Below are 19,256 nucleotides of genomic sequence, written 5' to 3'. Positions count from 1 at the left end.
TCATCTGCATGTGTGGCTACTAAGGATAGCTGGTCATGTCGTTTCGTGGCTAGTTGGTGTTCATGGATGTGGATCGTTAGCTGTCTTCCTGTTTGTCCTATGTAATGTTTTGTGCAGTCCTTGCATGGGATTTTGTACACTACATTGGTTTTGCTCATGCTGATTATCGGGTCCTTCATTCTGGTGAGATGTTGTCTGAGAGTGGCTGTTGGTTTGTGTGCTGTTATGAGTCCTAGTGGTTGCAGTAGTCTGGCTGTCAGTTCGGAAACGCTCTTGATGTATGGTAGTGTGTCTAGTCCTTTGGGTTGCGACATGTCTTCGTTCCGTTGTCTTTCCCTTAGGCATCTGTTGATGAAATTGCACGGTTATCCGTTTTTGGCGAACACATTGTATAGGTGTTCTTCTTCCTCTTTTTGCAGTTCCGGTGTATTGCAGTGTGTTGTGGCCCATTTGAATAGTGTCTTGATGCAACTTCTTTTGTGTGTGTTGGGGTGGTTGCTTTCATAGTTCAGGACTTGGTCTGTGTGGCTTTCCTGTATACCTTTGTGGTGAATTCTCCGTTCGGTGTTCTTTGTATCATCACGTCTAGGAATGGGAGTTGGTTGTCCCATGGGAGGAAGAAGAATACCTATGCAATGTATTCGCCAAACACCTATACAGTGTATTCGCCTCGCTATCACCAGTCTGCAAGGATGGCATGATTAATGGAAATTTTTCAATGTGGCTTTTCTTCTGCTCTAAGATCAGTCAATTTCTGATCTCATAGGATAGTAATTTGGGTGCATTCATTTTTTGCACAAAATCCTATTGGACTGAATGAGGGCTGAAATGCCTATGATATTGTATCACAAGTTCTACTTCAACCTAGCCAGCGAGTTGCGGAGATTAGCAATTCAAACATGATTGAAAATTGGATATTAATGACCAGAAAATCCCAGGTTCATTTAATGTTGCATCAGGAGGAAAATTCCAGGTTCTATATTCAACATATTTCCATATTTCAAAAAACTTAAACCACTCAAAATTCTCCATTTGCCTGATTTTTGACATCTGTATTCCTCAGCAGTGCCCTCATGTCCTTTTCACAACTTACTTTCCTAACTATCTTTGTGTCATCAACAAATTTAGCCATCATTTCTTCTGTCCCTTCAGTCAAGGTATTCATATAAATTGTAAACCATTGAAGTCCCACTTCAATCCCTGTGCTACACTACTCATTACATCTTGCAAACCTGAAAAGGACCTATTTAACGCCTGCTACCTGCTTTCTGTTATATAGCCAAATGTTCCATCCATGCAAGTACGCTATCTGTAAACCATCAGCCTTTATTTTCCACAATAACCTTTGATATGACACTCAATCAAATGGCTTGTATAAATTTAAGTACAGTACATACACTAATTCCCTTTTATCAACAACATATGTTACACGATTAAAGAATTTGTTTACTTTATTACATTACGTTTTTCCTTATGGAGCAAAAAGGCAGGGCACTAGGCTTTTCTAGAACTGTAACTAAATGTGAGTGATCATCAGCTACCACACAGTTTTGGGGCATTGTATATGGTGACCAAAAGGGCTTCAACTTGTTCAACATGCAGCTGTTGTGCAGTTGCGATGCAATGCATTATGTAGGTCTGTACGAATTATCCTCACAACTGTAATGATTCCTTAATGCTTCACCAATCATCAGTTACAACTTTCGTTGCCCTAATTAGGGTAAAAGGCTGAGATGACAAAAAGCTCCCCACCGTACACTACACATACCCCATCTGTGCACAGTTATAAACATGAGATATGTTCAAAGTCCTGATCAAGCAAACAGTGGGTATCCTGAAGCAGTGCTTTAATTGCCTAGATAGGTCTGAATATACTAGGTTATAATGTCCTCAGTGATTCTCCAATATTGTTGGCATCTGTTCCATGCTTCCCAACTTTGTAGTACAAATGATGCAACCCATCAAGCCACCTACAAAGAAAGAAGTGGAGACAAAGAGTATGAAACCAGGTAGATGCAGTGTGATTATTAAGAGCTGGCCCATTTATCCAGCTTAATTAAAGTAGCAGGTTATTATTTAGCATTTTGCCAAACTACTGCTTGTACTTCTGCACTTATAGTTATCTCTAGTCAGTAGCCCCAGTACTTCCGTCATTTCTAGAATTGTATTCCTGTACAATTATGGGGTTTCAATGAATCAATAAATACCACATAAACAGCACACCACAAAATTTGTAAATGACTCATATATAATGTGAATTAACACATTAATTAAGTCATAATCATCCCTATACAGGACCAGGTGGTGACTGAGATGTTTTCATAAGGTGCTACTTCAGTTGCTTCAGGTAGGGAAGTGGAACTTTGTTGTACTTTAATGAGGGAATGTAAGATGGCTTCTCAGTGATTCTTGAAGGCTTGCATACTAGCAGGACAGAGTGTCTCAATTGCTTTCTGGTTCTAGAACATAGATTGATTCAGGAGTTTGTGAGGCTAAGTATGTCACTCACTCTGGTGCCACTGCCACTCGTCCAACTATAACTTAACGATCTGTGGTAAAGCAAATTCGAGGAGAGTGTAGTGGCATTAGAATTTTTATGCATTTATGGTCACTATAGAAGGCAGCAGTAGAGATGAAACCCAGAACCAGAGTGACAGCAAAATGAGTTTCTAACAGTATTGTCAGAAGTGATGCTGTTAGTGGTTAACTGAGGAAACCCATTGTACAGTCCTGGAAATGAGCACATGCTCTGTGGGTGACTTAATTACCATAATGTACGATGACCCCACAGAAATTGAAAGTGAATTCCATAGTGTCACAATTGAATGCACCATAGATCAAGACCACTGTTCTTGGAAACATCATAAATGTGGAAATGCAATTAAACCACCAAATTACCTAATTCTACCTAACTGTCTAATTCAGGTCAAAAGAATATGCATGCCAAGTTTTTTCCATTATAAGTAAATAACCATTTCTTGCAGATGAATTTGTTTTAATGAATCCAAAAAAATGCTAATTTATAACTGTATAACTTAAACTTCTACCCATTTAAAAATTCTCATACACATACAAACAGACACAAAGAGACGACAGGGAACAAATATTATTGGTGGCAAGTGAGAAAAAAAATCAGAAAAGCATAGTTCTGGCACAACTCTAGGTCATAGACATCGATGAGTTGTTTTCTTTTGTTACTTTGTGATTCCTTCCAACCCCTTGCTGATGACATAATGTTGTGGGTACACTGACTCTCAGTCTGTCATTCACTAGTTGAGGAATCGTCCTTTCAGTACCTCTGAAGGTTTTTTTTCCTTTTCCTTTCAACAGGGAATTTGCAGAGAGAACAGCTCACAGACAAGAGGTGAGGGTGAATAGCTATTTGCTAGGGTTCTTTTTAGAGAGAAAGAGAGATGGATGCTTTCTCTTTGCAAACTAGATGTTTCTGATATATTGTTCACACACAAGTCTGTAGATACCTGTCCAGAAACTGATCAGGAGTTTGTTATTATGTTGAACTCTCTGAAACCTATATCAGCTAGTGCCGATTTGTGTGAAATTCACCCTCATTAATATAACACGGCAGCAACTTTCTATACAAAATTCACAATGTTTTCCAGTGACTTGTTTTTATGAATGCAAATACCTTCTTACTTAGCTACCTTGTTTGAAAGCCGTATCTTTCCCATTTTTAGTCTACAGTACACAAATGCCTCCCAACATTAAGGGAGATTAAACATCATTTGAAACAATGTGCTTCATCAGAAGGTAACAAAATGAGAGGCTTGCATCTGTTCATCCCTGTACAAAGTTTATATAATCGTTTATCATTTTTCCATTAAGTTTTAATTCATTATAGGTTTTTTTCCCATCAGCTTTGGCTTCACTTCCCCTTCTTTGGTTACTGAGGTTTACATAAATCCTTTCTCTGTCTCGTGCTGTCTGTATCTCTACTTCCTGCTTTCTCATTTCCATTTTCATCCTCTTTCGTTCCAGTTTCCTTTTCTCTCATTTCCATTTTAATCCTTTTTAGTTCCATCTCCCTTTTATTTTCCTTTAATTTTTAATGCTCTTTTCTTATTGTTGTTGGCTGAGAAGTGGCAGATGGAGTTTAATTTAGATAAGTGCAAGGTATTGCATTTTGGTAAATGAGATAAGGATAGGACTTATACGAATACTGGTCGGAGTCTGGGTGGTATTGTAGAATAGAGAGACCCAGGGGTTCAGGTACGTAATGCTTTGAAATTTGTCTCAGAGACAGGGTGGTTAAGAAGGTATTTAGCATGTTTGCCTTTTTTGCTCAGACTTTTGAGTAAAAGAGTTGTGATGTCATGTTGAGGTTGTACAGGATGTTGGTGAGGCCACTTTGGAGCACTGAGTGCACTTCTGGTCACCTTGCTATAGGAAGGATATTGTTAAATTGGATAGGGTTCAGAAAAGATTTACAGAATATTACCAGGAATGGAGGGAGTCATAGTCATAGAGATGTACAGCATGGAAACAAACCCTTTGGTCCAACCCGTCTATGCCGACCAGATATCCCAACCCAATCTAGTCCCACCTGCCAGCACCCGGCCCATATCCCTCCAATCTCTTCCTATTCATATACCCATTCAAATACCTCTTAAATGTTGCAATTTTACCAGCCTCCACCACTTCCTCTGGCAGCTCATTCCATCCTTTGTGTGAAAACGTTGCACTATAGGTCTCTTTTATATCTTTCCCCTCTCACCCTAAACCTATGCCCTCTAGTTCTGGACTCCCTGACCCCAGGGAAAAGACTTTGCCTATTTACCCTATCCATGCCCCTCATAATTTTGTAAACCTCTATAAGGTCACCCCTCAGCCTCCGACGCTCCAGGGAAAACAGCCCCAGCCTGTTCAGCCTCTCCCTATAGCTCAAATCCTCCAACCCTGGCAAAATCCTTGTAAATCTTTTCACACCATCTTTCCAATAGGAAGGAGACCAGAATTACACGCAATACTCCAACAATGGCCTAACCAATGTCCTGTACAGCCGCAACATGACCACCCAACTCCAGTACTCAATACTCTGACCAATAAAGGAAAGCATACCAAACGCCTTCTTCGCTATCCTATCTACCTGTGACTCCACTTTCAAGGAGCTATGAACCTGCACTCCAAGGTCTCTTTGTTCAGCAACACTCCCTCGCACCTTACCATTAAGTGTACAAGTCCTGCTAAAATTTGCTTTCCCAAAATGCAGCACCTTGCATTTATCTGAATTAAACTCTATCTGCCACTTCTCAGCCCATTGGCCCATCTGGTCAAGATCTTGTTGTAACACTGGAGAGCAGAAGGTTGAGGGGTTACCTTATCATGACGGCCATAGGTAAGCTGAGTTATTCCTAGGGTGGAGGAGTTCAAAACTAGGGGACATATTTTTAAGGTGAGAGGAGAAAAATTTAAAAAGGACATGGGGGCAATCTTTTTTATATAGAGTGGTTCATGTGTGGAATGAACTGCCAGAGAAAACGGTGGATGTCGTACACTTACAGCGTTTAAAAGCCATTTGGATAAACACATGAATAGGAATGGTTTGGGCCAAATGCAGGCAAGTGGGACTAGTTTAATTTGGGAGCATGGTTGGCATGGGCTAATTGGACCGAGGGAACGGTTTCCATGCTGTATGATGCTGTGACTTGCTCTGCCACTTGGGATTCCACCTCCAGTTTTTCTCATTATCTTCACATTGCCTTATCTTTAACTCAATATAAACAGATTCTGATGTCTCACTACTTGAAGAACTTGGTCTTTCTAGTGTCTCTCTATTAAGTTCTCAATTAAGTGCTATATATGTGGCAAGGTGGCTCAGTGGCTAGCACAGCTGCCTCACAGTTTGATTCTGGCCACGGGCGACTGTCTGTGTGGAGTTTGCACATTCTCCCCATGTCTGCGTGGGTTTCCTCCGGGTGCTCCACAATCCAAAGCTGTGCAGGTCAGGTGAATTGGCCATATTAAATTGCCCATAGTGTTAGGTGCATTCGTCAGAGGGAAATGGGTCTGGGTGGGTTACTCTTCAGAGGGTCGGTGTGGACTTAGTGGGCTGAAGGGTCTGTTTCCACCTGTAGGGAATCTAATCTAATCATGTGCTTTCTCAGGCCCAACTGGCAATTCTGCTTGTAGTTTTATTGTCAATTCAATTAATCTGCAGCTCTTAGAAGACTGTGTTAGGGAGCTGGAGCTGGATGCATTGAGGATCATCTGCGATGCTGAGTGCTTCATAGACAAGAGTTTTAGTGAGGTAGTTACACCTAAGGTGCAGGCAGAGGGTAGCTCGGTGACCACCAGAAAAGGCAAAGGCAGTAAAATCCCCTGTGACCACTTACCTTGAAAACAAGTATACCATTTTTGATACTGTGGATGACCGTTCAGGTGAAAGCAGCAGTAGCCAGATCAATGGCACTACAGGAAATGGTAAAGGTAAATAGGACACTCGTGTTAGGAGACTTATAGTTAGGCAGACAGACAGGAGATTCTGTGGCTGCAAACGGGAATCCAGGATAGTGTTCTGCTTCTCAGGTGCCAAGGACCATGACGTCTCAGATCAGCTGCAGAATGTTCTCAAGTGGAGGATGAACAGCTGGAAGTCATTGTGCATATTAGAATAAATGATATAGGTAGAAATAGGGATGAGGTCCTGTGGAGTAACCATAGAGAGCTAGGAAAACACTTTAAAACCAGGACCGCAGTGGTAATTTCTGAATTCCTTACAGTACAATGTGCTTTTGAGGGTATGAAAATATGGCAGATGAATGTGTGGTTAAGAACGGTGCAGGGAGCAGAGATTCAGATTTTTAGATTATTGGGATCTTTTCTGGGGCAAAGGTGACTTGTTCAAGAAGAAGGGGTTACACCTGAACTGGAAGGGAACCAATATCTTGGTAGCCAGATTTGCTAGTGCTACAAAAGACGTTTTAAACTAGATTGGTGGGGAGGATGGAGATCTTCAACAGCAGGGAGGCAAGTGTAAGGCTGGAAAGAGATACAGTAATCAGAAATAGTAAAGTGAAGAGACAGGTCAGGCTGGAACATGACGGAGCAAGGAAAACCTGTTGGATTAAATTGCATCTATTTTAATGCAACAGGACTGACAGGTAAGGCTGATGAACTTAGGGTGTGGTTACGTATGTGGGATTGGGATATTATAGCCAATACAGAAACATGGCTAAAGGAGAGACTCAACTTAATGTACCAGGGTACAAGTACTTTCGGTGGTACAGAGGTGGTAGAAAGAAGGAAGGGGGTGTTGCATTTTTGATTAAGGGAGTATCACTACAGTAATCAGACATGAAGTAACTGAAGGATCATCCAGTGAGGCTTTATGGGTGGAGCTAAGAAATGAGAAGGGGATGGTGATGTTATTGGGGTTGCATTATAGGCTCCCAAATAGTCAACTGGAATTAGAGGAACAAATATGCAGGGAGATTGAGAGACTTGCAGGAGCAATAGGATTGTCACAGTAAGGGAGTTTAATTTGCCTAACATAGACTGGCACTACCAGAATGTGAAGGGCTTAAGAGGGGTGGAATATGTTAAATGCATTCAGGAAAGTTTCCTCAAGCAGTATCTAGAAGGTCCTACTCAGGAAGGGGCAAAACCCAACCTACTCTTGGGAAATAGGGCAGGACAGGTGAGTAAGGTGACAGTGGGAGAGCACTTGGGACCAGTGACCATAGTTGTATTAATTTTAAAATAGTTATGGAGAGGGACAAAACTGGTCCACAGGTTCAAGTTCTAAATTGGGGAAGGCGAATTTTGATGGAATTAAACAGGAACTTGCAGGAGTTGATTTGAGTGGTCTGTTTGTTGGCAAAGGGATCTCTGGCAGGTGGGAGGCCTTTAAAAGTACGATAGCTAGAGTTCAAGGTCTGTATGTTCCTCTAAGGGTGAAAGGCTAGGTTGGCAGAAATAGGAAACCCTGGGTAACAAGAGATATTGAGGCTTGGACCAGAAAAAAGAAGGAAGTATGGTTTAGGTATAGGCAGCTGGGATCAAGGGAATCCTTGGAGATATATAGGGGATACAGGAGTTCACTAGAGAAGGAAATCAGTAGGCTGAAAAGGGAGCATGAGATAACCTTGGCTGAGAAGATTAGGGTGAATCCAAAGAGGTTATTTAAGTCTATTAAAGGAGAAAGAATAACTAGAGAGACAATAGGACCTCTCAAGGAGGTGTAGAACAGCAGAAGATTGGTGAGATCCTCAATGAATATTTCTCCTCTGTGTTTGCCATGGAGAAAGACGTGAAGATTTGCGAACTTGGGGAAAGTCCACATCACAGTAGAGGAGATGTTGGATATATTAAAATGGATGAAAGTGGATAAATCTCCTGGTCCTGACCAGATATATCCAAGAACGTTGCAAGAGGCTAGAGAAGAAATTGCGGTGGCCCTGTCTGATATTTTTGCATCACGGTTAGCCACGGGTAAGGTCCCGGAAGACTGGAGATTAGTGAATGTTGTGCCTTTATTTAAGAAGAGCTGCAAAGAAAAGCCTGGGAGCTATAGTCCAGTAAGCCTAATGTCTATAATAGTTAAGTTACTTGAGAGGATTCTGAGAGGTAAGTTGTATGTGCATTTGAAAAGACAGGGTTTTATTAAGAATAGCCAGCATGGCTTTTTGCTTGAGAGATCATGTCTCACAAATTCGTTAGAGTTTTGATGAGGGCAGGGCAGGTAGACATAGTCTATATGGATATCAGTCAGGCCTTTGACAAGGTTCCACATGGTAGGCTGCTCTGGAAGGTTAGATCGCATGGAATCCAGGGGCAGCTGGGAAATTGGATACACAATTGGATTGATGGTAGGAAGCAGAGTGTAATAGTGGAAGGATGCCTGTCGGACTGGAGGCCTGTGACTAGTGGGTGCCTCGGGTTGGTGCTGGACCCATTACTATTTGTTAGCTATATTAATGATTTGGATGAGAATGTACAAGGCATGATTAGTAAGTTCGTTGATGATACTAAAATAGGAGATATTATGGACAGTGAGGAAAGTTATCTGAAATTACAGGAGGACCTTGATCAGCTGGGGAAGTGGGTTGAGAAATGGCAAATGGAGTTTAGTATAGATAAGTGTAAGGTCTTGCATTTTGGAAAGTCAAATCAAGGCAGGAGTTTCATGGTGAATAGGAGTGTAGTGGAACAGTGGATTTCAGGTGTACAATTCTCTAAACGTGGCTTCACAGGTGGACAGAACGGTGAAGAAGGCTCTTGGCACAATGGCCTTCAACAGTCAGGGCATTGAGTGTAGAAATTGGGAAGTTATGTTGTACAGAACATTGGTGAGGCTGCACTTGGAGTATTGTGTTCAGTTTTGGTCATCTTGCTATGGGAAGGATATTAAACTGGAAAGAGTGCAGAAGAAATTTACAGGGATGGTTGCCAGAACTCAGCAGTCTGAGTTACAAGGAGAGGTTGGACAAACGAGGACTTTTTTCTTTAGAACGTAGGAGACTGGGTGGGGTGGGTGGGGGGAAGGGGAATCTTATAGAAATTTATAAGATCATGAGAGGCATGGATAGGATGAATGCACGCAGTCTTTTTCCCAGGGTTGGGGAATCATGGACCAGAGGGCATCAGTTTAAAGTTAGATGGGAAAGAATAAAAGGGAATCTGAGGGGGAACGTTTTTACACAGAGGGTGGTACATATGTGGAATGAGTGCATGTGGTTGAAGCAGGTACATTAACAACATTTAAAAGACATTTGGAAAATACATGAATAGGAAAGGTTTAGAAGGCCATGAACCAAGTGCAAGGAAATGAGGCTAACATTGATGGTAATTTTGGTCGGCATGGACCAGTTTTAGCCAAAGGGCCTGTCTCTGTGCTGCAGGACTCTATGACCTGGTTTTTAGAATCTTGTGTAACTTCATGACGGACACTTATCTCAGCAGCAAGAAGGTGTTATCAACTTCTAATGCCTTATTTTATGGTGTAAAACCTGGTTTTTACAACTTTATTTTTTACCACTTTACTAACTCCACAACTATCCTACATTTTCTTTCTTACAAGAACTCAGACAAGCCCCCAAACATTGCCACAATTAATTGTAAATCAAGCACAACTGTTTCTTGAACTATCACAAATGTGAAAATTTGATTAAATTACTGAATTACCAATTCTACGTAAGTATAGTTCAAATTAAAAGAATATGCACACCATTAAAAAGTAAAGAACTATTTATTGCAATATATAGTTTTTAATCAATACCAAAAAAACACACATGCTCACTTACATTCCCATAACTTAAACTCTGTCCCTTTTCTTACATGTACAAGTGGATACACACAAAAAGACAAAACACAAATACTGTGAGTGGGGAAGGGAAATAGAAAGTCAGAAGCACAATTCTGGCACCATCTCATTTAGTTTGATTTGATTTATTATTGTCACATGTACTAGGTACAGTGAAAAGTTTCTTTTGCAGTACAGACAGATCATACCATTCAAAGTGCACAGGATAATACAAAAGAGTGAAGAATGCAATGTTACGGCTGCAAAGATGTACAGAGAGCAAGATCAACATTAAATTTAAAATTTGAGAGGTCTACTCAAAAGTGTAACAACAGTAGTGAAGAAGCTGTTGTTGAATCTATTCATACGTGTACACAAACTTTTATACCTTCTCCCTGACGAAAGGGGTGGAAGTGACTATAACCAGAATGGGAGGGACTTGATTTGTTGGTTGTTTTCCTGAGGCAGCAGCAAGTATAGGTGGAGTCAGTGGTGGGAAGGCTGGTTTGCCTGATGGATTGGGCTGTGTTCTGAACTCGCTATGATTTCTTGCTGTCTTGGGAACACCTGTTGCCAAACCACACTGGGATACATCCAAGTAGAATACTTTCTATGGTGCATCTGTAAAAATTGGTAAGAATCGTTATGGATATACTGAATTTCTTCAGCTTTCTGTGGAAGTAGAGCTGTTGTTGTGCTTTCTTGACCATTGCGTCAACATGGGTGGATCAGAACAGATTGTTGGTGATCTCACTTCTAAGAACTTGACAATCTTGACCATCTCCACCTCAGCTCCATTGATGCAGCCCTCCATTCCACTTCCTGAAGTTAATGACCAGCTCCTTCATTTTGTTGATGTTGATAGAGAGTTTATTATCTTTACACCATGTCGCTCAGCACTCAATCTCTTTCCTGTATTTTGTCTCGTGATTGTTTGAGATCCGCCCTGTGACAGTGATGTTACAAGCAAATTCGTAAATGGAGTTGGTCTGGAATTTGACCACAAGTTGTCTAAGGAATATAATAGGAGGCTGATTATGCAACCTTGCGAGCACTGGTGTTGAGGATTATCCTGACGGAGGTATTGTTGCCTACTTTTACTGATCGCGGGCAAGGGTCAGAAAGTACAGGATCCAGTTAGAGAGGGGGGGAGTTGAGACCTAGGTCTTGGAGTTTAGAGGTAAGTTTGTTCGGAAATATGGTGTTAAAGACAGAACTGTAGTCAATAGGTTGGACCTTGACATAGGTACTCTTGTTATCCAGATGTTCCAGGGATGAGTGTAAGGCCAGGGAGATGGTGTCTGCTGTGGACCTGTTGCTCCAATAGACGAATTGTAAGGGGTCAAGGCAGTTTGGTAGGTTGGAATTGATGTGAGCTATGATGAATCTCTCAAAGCACTTCATAATTATGGAGGTCAGAGCCATCGGGCAGTGGTTATTGAGGGATGCTGTATGATTTTTTTTTTGGCACCAGGATGATGGTGGTCTTCTTGAAGCAGGTGGGGACTTCAGAGCGTAGTAAGGACGTCAATGAGTTTTCTTTTGATTCTCTCCGACTCTTAGTTGATGACACAAGGTTGTGGGTACACTAATTCTCAAACTTTTATTCACTGTTTAAGAATTCACCTTGTCAGTGCCTTTGAAGTTTTTTTAGTTCTTGTTTATTCTTTCAAAAGGGGATTTACAAAGAGAGCAGCTCACAGCTGAAAGGTGATAGAGATTATCTATCTGCTAGGGATTTTTTTTTACTTCTTCACACATGGAAGGGAGTGAAAGAGAGATGTGGTTTGGAGATGCCATTGTTGGACTGAGGTGTACAAAGTTAAAAATCACACAACACCAGACAATAGTCCAACAAGTTTATTTGGAAGCACTAGCTTTCAGAAGGCTGCTCCTTCATCAGGTGGTTGTGGAGTATAAGATTGTAAAACATAGAATTTATAGCAAAAGTTTACAGTGTGATGTAACTGAAATTATATATTGAAAAAGACCTGGATTGTTTGTTAAGTCTTTCATCTTTCAGAATGACCGTGTTGGTTTTAGTTCTTTCAAATCCAAGAACTTTTTTTCATGACAAAAGAAGGAGATCAAGTATCCTGTGGGAAAGTTGTCCCCTGTTGTCCTTTTATTCGTGACATTTATTGCATCCATCATCAGCAGTGTGACCGCATCTATTAATGGTCGCCTGCTTCTAGATTTGAAGAGTTCCTTATGAGGCAGCTTGTCCTGCATGTAGAGTGGGTGCAATTTTCAATTGTAACTTGTTGAATGCATGTGCAGCTATATGCACCTTAGCATAGGTTTCATGGTAGGAGAAAGAGATGTACCTGGTATCGAAAAATGGGCTTCATAAATCTGAGGAAGATAACATTTACCAAATGTACTAGTGGAAACAAAAAGAAGTACACAATGGGTGTTGCTGTTATTGGAGGAAAGGGGTGGAAATCATGACTACAAAGTTTTGTCAGTTCTGTGAATATGGCCTTTTGATAGAAGCCTGGGTAAGTTGTAAGAATGTTTTGAAAGAAAGTTATATCTGTTGTGCAAATTGTAAGAAAGTTGTTAATACAAGTCTTACCTTAGCATCTGTGATTAGGTTTTATACACACACACACATCTGTAGAGAATACTGATCAACTACTAAAGGTTTCAACCTTTGAAAGTTGCTTGCAGTATTTAAATAACGTTTCCTGTCCTCTGAATGGGCATCCTCCAATTACAAATGTGAGCAGTATGACAAGATTGCCCATTTACAGAATGCCTCATTGGGGTAAAAAAACCAAAATCAAGCCTTGCTATCCTCAAAGTTGTTACCAAAGTTAAAAAATTTTACTAAAGCACACAAAGTTCCCAGTTTATCTGTTGGAAAGACCCAGGATAACAGGAAATAGGTTTCAGTACTTATCAAAAACTACTATGTATTGCAAATATGTAAATTCTAACGTGGGTAAACAACCTTGAATGTTGACACATAGCTCAACTAGTTAAAACTTTCATCCATCCTTCTAAAATCCCCTATGCACGCATACATGCAGACTAAAATATATAGGTGTTATGATGGATGGAAAAAATTGGAGAAGAAATTCCATTGTCCCAGTCCATATAATCTACGCACAAATTGTCCTTTATTTATGGTCACATACAAGCTGTACATGGTAAAATTGTAGCCTTTTCTATTAATTAATACCCCAGGCTATCCTGAAAACATTTTAATTGCCACATGGTATGCAATCTTGTAATGCTTCCAAAGCTTCTAGTTCTAACTGCTTGACTATGTTGTATTTGCAAAATTAAATGAACTTGGGAGCAAGACTGAACACAGCATATGTAAAACGTGTTATGCTGTGATGGGCTGTTGGCTGCAATATCCCATTATTGTCTCCTAGTGATGCTTGGGTGGATCTTGAAATGAAAAACAGTGCTACTAACCTTCAATGTCACCTGCACAATGTGACACCAAGCCAGCCCAAATGTCATGGAGTGTTATGACTGTCTCCCTATGGACACATAGGGTAGAATCTTCCCAACCCCTTAACGATGTAGACATTGACAGTTGAGAAAAAATTAGATTCTCAACCTTGAATTCTAATTCTGCAACCATGATTTGCACGACATGCTGAAAATTTCACTAGTGAGATGTGAAAGGCATATTTTCATGCATTTGCATACCATTTTGTAGCTAATGTCGCCACACTGATATATCTTTTCCAACTGTTCCCAGAAATACATAGCAAGTAGACAGCAACAGTTCCCAACATGGAAGTCAGATCTGTACAGCAACACCTGCCCCCCCCCCAAACTCCCGTCAATGGACATTGGCATTGGAGACACACCGGCCTTACTGCATTATTGTTGCACATCCCCAGCTCACTTACAAGTGTACCTTTCATTATAAGGCCACTGCCAGGAAATTCGTGCTCAAGAACAAAACATCCATCTTGGACTGGACCAGAGTGCATTTCAGGACTTCTTCACCACCCTCACTCACTTTTCATCCACTTGGATGCTTACACCATCTCTGTCTTGTCATGCCTTGCCACTTTTCCACTGTGCCAATTCATCCAATATTAAAGGCTCACTGTACTTCTGTCCTGTCTTGCTGTTTAGAGCAGACACAAATCCAGGAAGCTTGTTGTATTTGTCAACAGTGACCAGTCAATGCAGTGGATATGTTGCTGTACAGAATCATGCTGCATCAGTGTTTGCAATTACACTAAGTTCATGGTGTTTACATGGAAACCATACTGCATTGCTTCAATCAAGTGGCTATATCTCAAAATCTCAGGGCAGTAGTCGTGAACCAGGTCAAGTAAGACAGCATTCAGTCAGAGAGTATAGGACAATTAAAACCAATATCAACATCCCATATCGTTCTAATTCTTGGATGTGATGAGTTGGCCACTTAGAGTGGTGAAGGTTAAGGGTTCTGCATCTGTCCAGTCTTGAGAGTGGGCCATGGTCAGTCCTACAGGTGGAATGCAACTAGTCCAGTGATTTGCATAAGTCAATTGAGGAGCTATACATCTCAGTGAGGGGCTGGACCATAGGGAAATCAGTTCTGAGGATTGGATGTAGCATGCTAAGATGATTGTGAAACAGGGGCAATTCAACATATTAGGGTGGAAGACAATAGCGCTTTGGAGCATATGGGTTACTACTGGGGTCTGGGTGGTCATTGATGGTCACAACCATCTGAGAAGGGAGGACAGTGCAGTACTATGATTGGCAGGCAATGCTGCAGTGTGATGTTGAGAGATGGAGGGTGGGTGTAAGTGTGTAGAAGCTCAGTACTGATGGGCTGAATAGGGAGTGAAAGAAAGAAAGAAATTTGGAGGATCTGAGGGGATCCCAAAGGGCATCACAGTGCCTCAGTGGTTAGCACTGCTGCCTCACAGCACCAGAGTACCAGGTTCCATTCCAGCCTTGGTTGACTGTCTGTGTGAGTTTGCACATTCTGCCTGTGTCTGTGTGAGTTTCCTCTGGGTGCTCCGGTTTCCTCCCACGGTCACAGTGATGTGCAAGCTATGTGAATTGGCCATGCTAAATTGTCCATAGTGTTCAGGGATGTGTAAGTTAGATGTCTTAGTCGGGGGAAATGTAGAGTAATAAGGTAGGGGAGGGTTAACTCTTCGGAGGATCAGTATGGGCTTGTTGGGCCAAATGGCCTGTTTCCACACTGTCGGGATTCATTCTATGAGCCCTTGATTTAAACCTAAAATAGTGACTGCTGTGCCAAGTGTGACCTGCCATATTGTGAAGACGCAAAGGAAATGGAAAGTGGCTGTGACCACACATGGAATGGACAAAGTAAAGAGTTTTTTTTCTGCATACTCCTCTTGTGAGTGATCTGAGCACCTTGAAGGGGAGATTACATTGAACAGGCACTTATACAGTGCAGATTGAAGACATTGATAATCATAGTACTCTGCATGAGAAATTCATGCAGCATCCAATTATGTGGGATACAAATTCTGGCCACAAGCAATCTTGACTATGTCACTGATCATTACAAATCAACCATAGTCATCTCAGTGAGGCAGAGGTAATGACAGGTAGCCTTAAAAGTCTCACTGGGGGGGTCACGATCCACAAAGACAATCCAAGACCCATTGGCTACGCAAGGTCATGAAGCTAATTTCCTCTCACTTTGAACTATAAATATTCACCAAAGTTTTAAATGTAATCTTATCTTTCCTGGGTGGCATGGTGGGGTGGGGGTGTGAGGATGGGTTTACAAGGTATCAGTAATCATATAGGTCTTACATACTTGTGCTGTATTTATGTGACAATGCTTATACTGCATACATCTGACAAAGGTTCCTTTATATCAAATGTCCATTTAAAGACATGCCATTGCCCTCTTTGTCAGAGTCTAATATGTTGCACCATATCATCTGTGTGCAATGCAAATGCTGACTGCTTACATATTAAGAACCTGTTCTGTTTCTGATATTCCATATACATATTCATTGGAACCATGACCAATGGATCTAACCACAGTAGAGGTTGTCGTTTCTGTGGCCACAATGCTATGAAGATGATGAGAAATTGAGGGAGATCAAATGACCTGCAAGCCCAAGACCAGCAGCAATGTTCAACCAGCTGCCAAAAAGCGTAGACCTGAAGAAGACACATTGAAGGTCCTCTCAGGAAATGGAGGAAGTAGTGTTTGTTATTTTCAAAGCCATTTCCTCTAAATGAAACAATTTTGTTGCAGACTAAGAATGTCCCAGGACACTGATGCAGAGTCCCTATTCCCAACTGCTACAGCAAGATCTGTCACTTGAAGGGGTGGGTGGCCATCCGATACTGGTAGTCATTTGCGCCCAATCTTTATTCAACTGGCTGCTTCCTTGAATCCATTAGGAATCTGTGTGGTATCTCACAACCTTGAACCCACAAAGGCTGTTATTGATGAAATTTGTGCTGATCACAGCACTTTACCTCATTACCCATGAAGGTGTCATTCCTGCAGCTCAAGTAGATGGCTCTCCCAACATTGTTAGATTTCCTCCAGTTGCAGGGTGCTGTAGACTTCACATACGTAGTGTGACAGTGCCATATCATAATGCAACAGACTTCATCAATAGAGAATTCTATTGCATCAAAGTGTAGGCCATCTGTGATTGTCAGCATCACAGCTTAGAAGTATGCGGTAGGTTCCAGAAAGTTGCCTAATGCCTTTGTCCTTGACAACTCCCATTTTTCCTGCTTTCTTTCAAGGCTGAGTTATCTTACAATAATGGCTACTGGGAAAATAGGAAACCTTTTGCAATCGTGGTGATGACACATTTAAGCAAACCCTTGACTAAAGCCAGGTATAGGTACAGTGCACCCCATTCTTCAACTAGATTGTCGTAGAGCAGATGATAGGGTCTGCTCAAGTAAAGTCCCAGTGCTTGAATTGGCTGGCCAGGCTTTTCAGTACAATCCAAACAAGACGTGCAGGCTACTATGCTCGGTATAACAGTAGAACACAAAGAGGGGATGTGTTGGATGCTGAAGAGCTGAGGGGGAAGTGAGGACATTGAGCAAGAGGAACATCACATTCAGCGTAATATAGCATTGCAGTATCAGGTGCAAGAAGTCAGACAGAATGTATTTGATGTCCAGTTGCAATAGGTGTGAGCTGGCTGTAGTGATCATTTATTGACTTTAAGTTTGTTGTTGCTCAAAAGGCAAGTGGTCCCTGTCTGTTCCAGAAGCAAATGCAGCTTTTTTTGTGTTTTTTTTCTATGCTTTCACTTTTGTTGAATAAAACTGAACATTTTTAACCATTTGAAGCCTTTCCACTATGTAATATCCCCACATTTAGCAGTGAGGAGATCTTATGCTACGTTGGCCTCTAAGGTAGAAAGTTGCCATTTCTAGACAGTATTCTAAGATAAAATGAGTCGAAAAGTATAGTGCTGGAAAAGCACAGCAGGCCATGCAGCATCCGAGGAGCCGGAGAATCAATGTTTTGTGCATAAACCCTTCATCAAGAATGTGGGGAATCAGGAATTTTATAAGATAAAATGATGCTAAGGATATGTAGGTTGTGTAGCTTGTTTGTTGTAGCTGCAGTTACAATGATAGTTGATCAGATAGGTGATGATGTAAATGAGCAACGCATTTATGACTTTATTTGTATTAAGGGATGTGAGCCTCACTGGTTTGGCCAGTATTTCTTGCTCATCTCTAGCTATCCTTATGGATGTGGTGGTGAACTGCCTTCTTAAACTGTGCAATCTATTTGGTGTAGGTACACCCACAATACTTTTAAGGAGAGACTTTGGGGATTTTGACAAAATGATATTGAAGGGATTTCCAAGTTAAGAAAGTGAATGACTTGGAGCAGAACTTATAGGTGGTAGTGTTTCCAAGTATCTCCTTCCAGATAGTAGTGGTTCTGGGTTTGGAAAGAGCTTTGAATTTTTGCAGTGAATCCTATAGATGATACCCAGCACTGTTAATGTCGTGAGAGGGAATGAATGTTTGTGATGTGGTGTCGGTCAAGCTGGCTGCTATGCTCTGGATGGTGTCAAATATTTTTAATGTTATTGGAACTGTACACGTATAGGCAAATGTAGAGTATTCCATGACACTCCTGACTTGCGTCTTGTCGATGGTGGACTTGCTTCGGGAGTCAGGAGGTCACTTACTTACTAGAGGATTCCTAGCCTCTGACCAGCACTTATAGCTGCAGTATTGAACTTGTACTTGCAATGATATGTTACCTATGCCATCTATATGCCCATAGAAGTTTCCTTTTTCATTCCCATGCACTGTGAAGAACAGCTCTTGGCTGATGGTCCTTGATCCATTGCATACCTGAGCTTTAAAAATGACACCAGCGCTGGTAATCCCAGAAAGTCTTCATAGTGGCGAGTACTTCCGCCATTGTTGAGTGCATGATAGCTTGAATGGGACACCATAGAGACATGGTGCACATCTGATGAGGCAAAATGTGGAACATTATGAGAGAAAACTCACTAGAGCTCACCAAATGAACCCTTCCATGGAACTCCCTAAAACTGATATTTAGCTGATTCCTGCCAAAATTCAGCCCATAGTCGTCTTGGACACTGGTGCTCTGACATTTGGAGGTAAGTATGTCTTTTGTCAGTGTGCTCTGTTGGCAGGATTATGTCTCCACCTACCTATGGATGCCTGCTAAAGTTGCCTTTTCTCAACAAGCCCTTGCTCAGCAGCAGGTTCTACAACCTTCTCGACCTTAGTCAACTTACCTCCTTCTCCTCACTGGAAGAGGAACTTCCTCAAAAATATACTATGCCCACTGGGACGGTGTTCTCAGGGCCCGATATTGTGGTGCAAGAAATTCAATTAATACCAATCATTAAAATCTTTCTCTGGGAAACATCTTCCATTGAAGATTCAAAATGGCTATCAAAATAACTTTATGATAGCATTTCTCCAGGGTTCTTTAACAGACCTTTTTCAAAAACCAAAACATATCCCAAATGTATTTTTTTAAAATCCATTTCTGTAATGTCTC

At 41.3% G+C, this 19,256-nt stretch overlaps 1 protein-coding gene across 1 annotated transcript in view; it reads left to right on the top strand.

The window, feature by feature from the left end:
* The window catches only part of LOC132823598 (diacylglycerol O-acyltransferase 1-like), a 195,773-nt gene that overhangs the window by 63,812 nt on the left and 112,705 nt on the right, over positions 1-19,256 (top strand). The window contains exon 6 of the mRNA XM_060837516.1: positions 6,176-6,326. Coding sequence (XP_060693499.1) covers positions 6,176-6,326 — 151 coding nt within the window. The remainder of the gene's footprint in view (positions 1-6,175; positions 6,327-19,256) is intronic.

Source organism: Hemiscyllium ocellatum, chromosome 17, assembly GCF_020745735.1.
Source record: "Hemiscyllium ocellatum isolate sHemOce1 chromosome 17, sHemOce1.pat.X.cur, whole genome shotgun sequence".
NCBI lineage: Eukaryota > Metazoa > Chordata > Chondrichthyes > Orectolobiformes > Hemiscylliidae > Hemiscyllium > Hemiscyllium ocellatum.
Note: the sequence above shows the minus strand (reverse complement) of the source record. Positions and strands in the feature narration are given on the sequence as shown.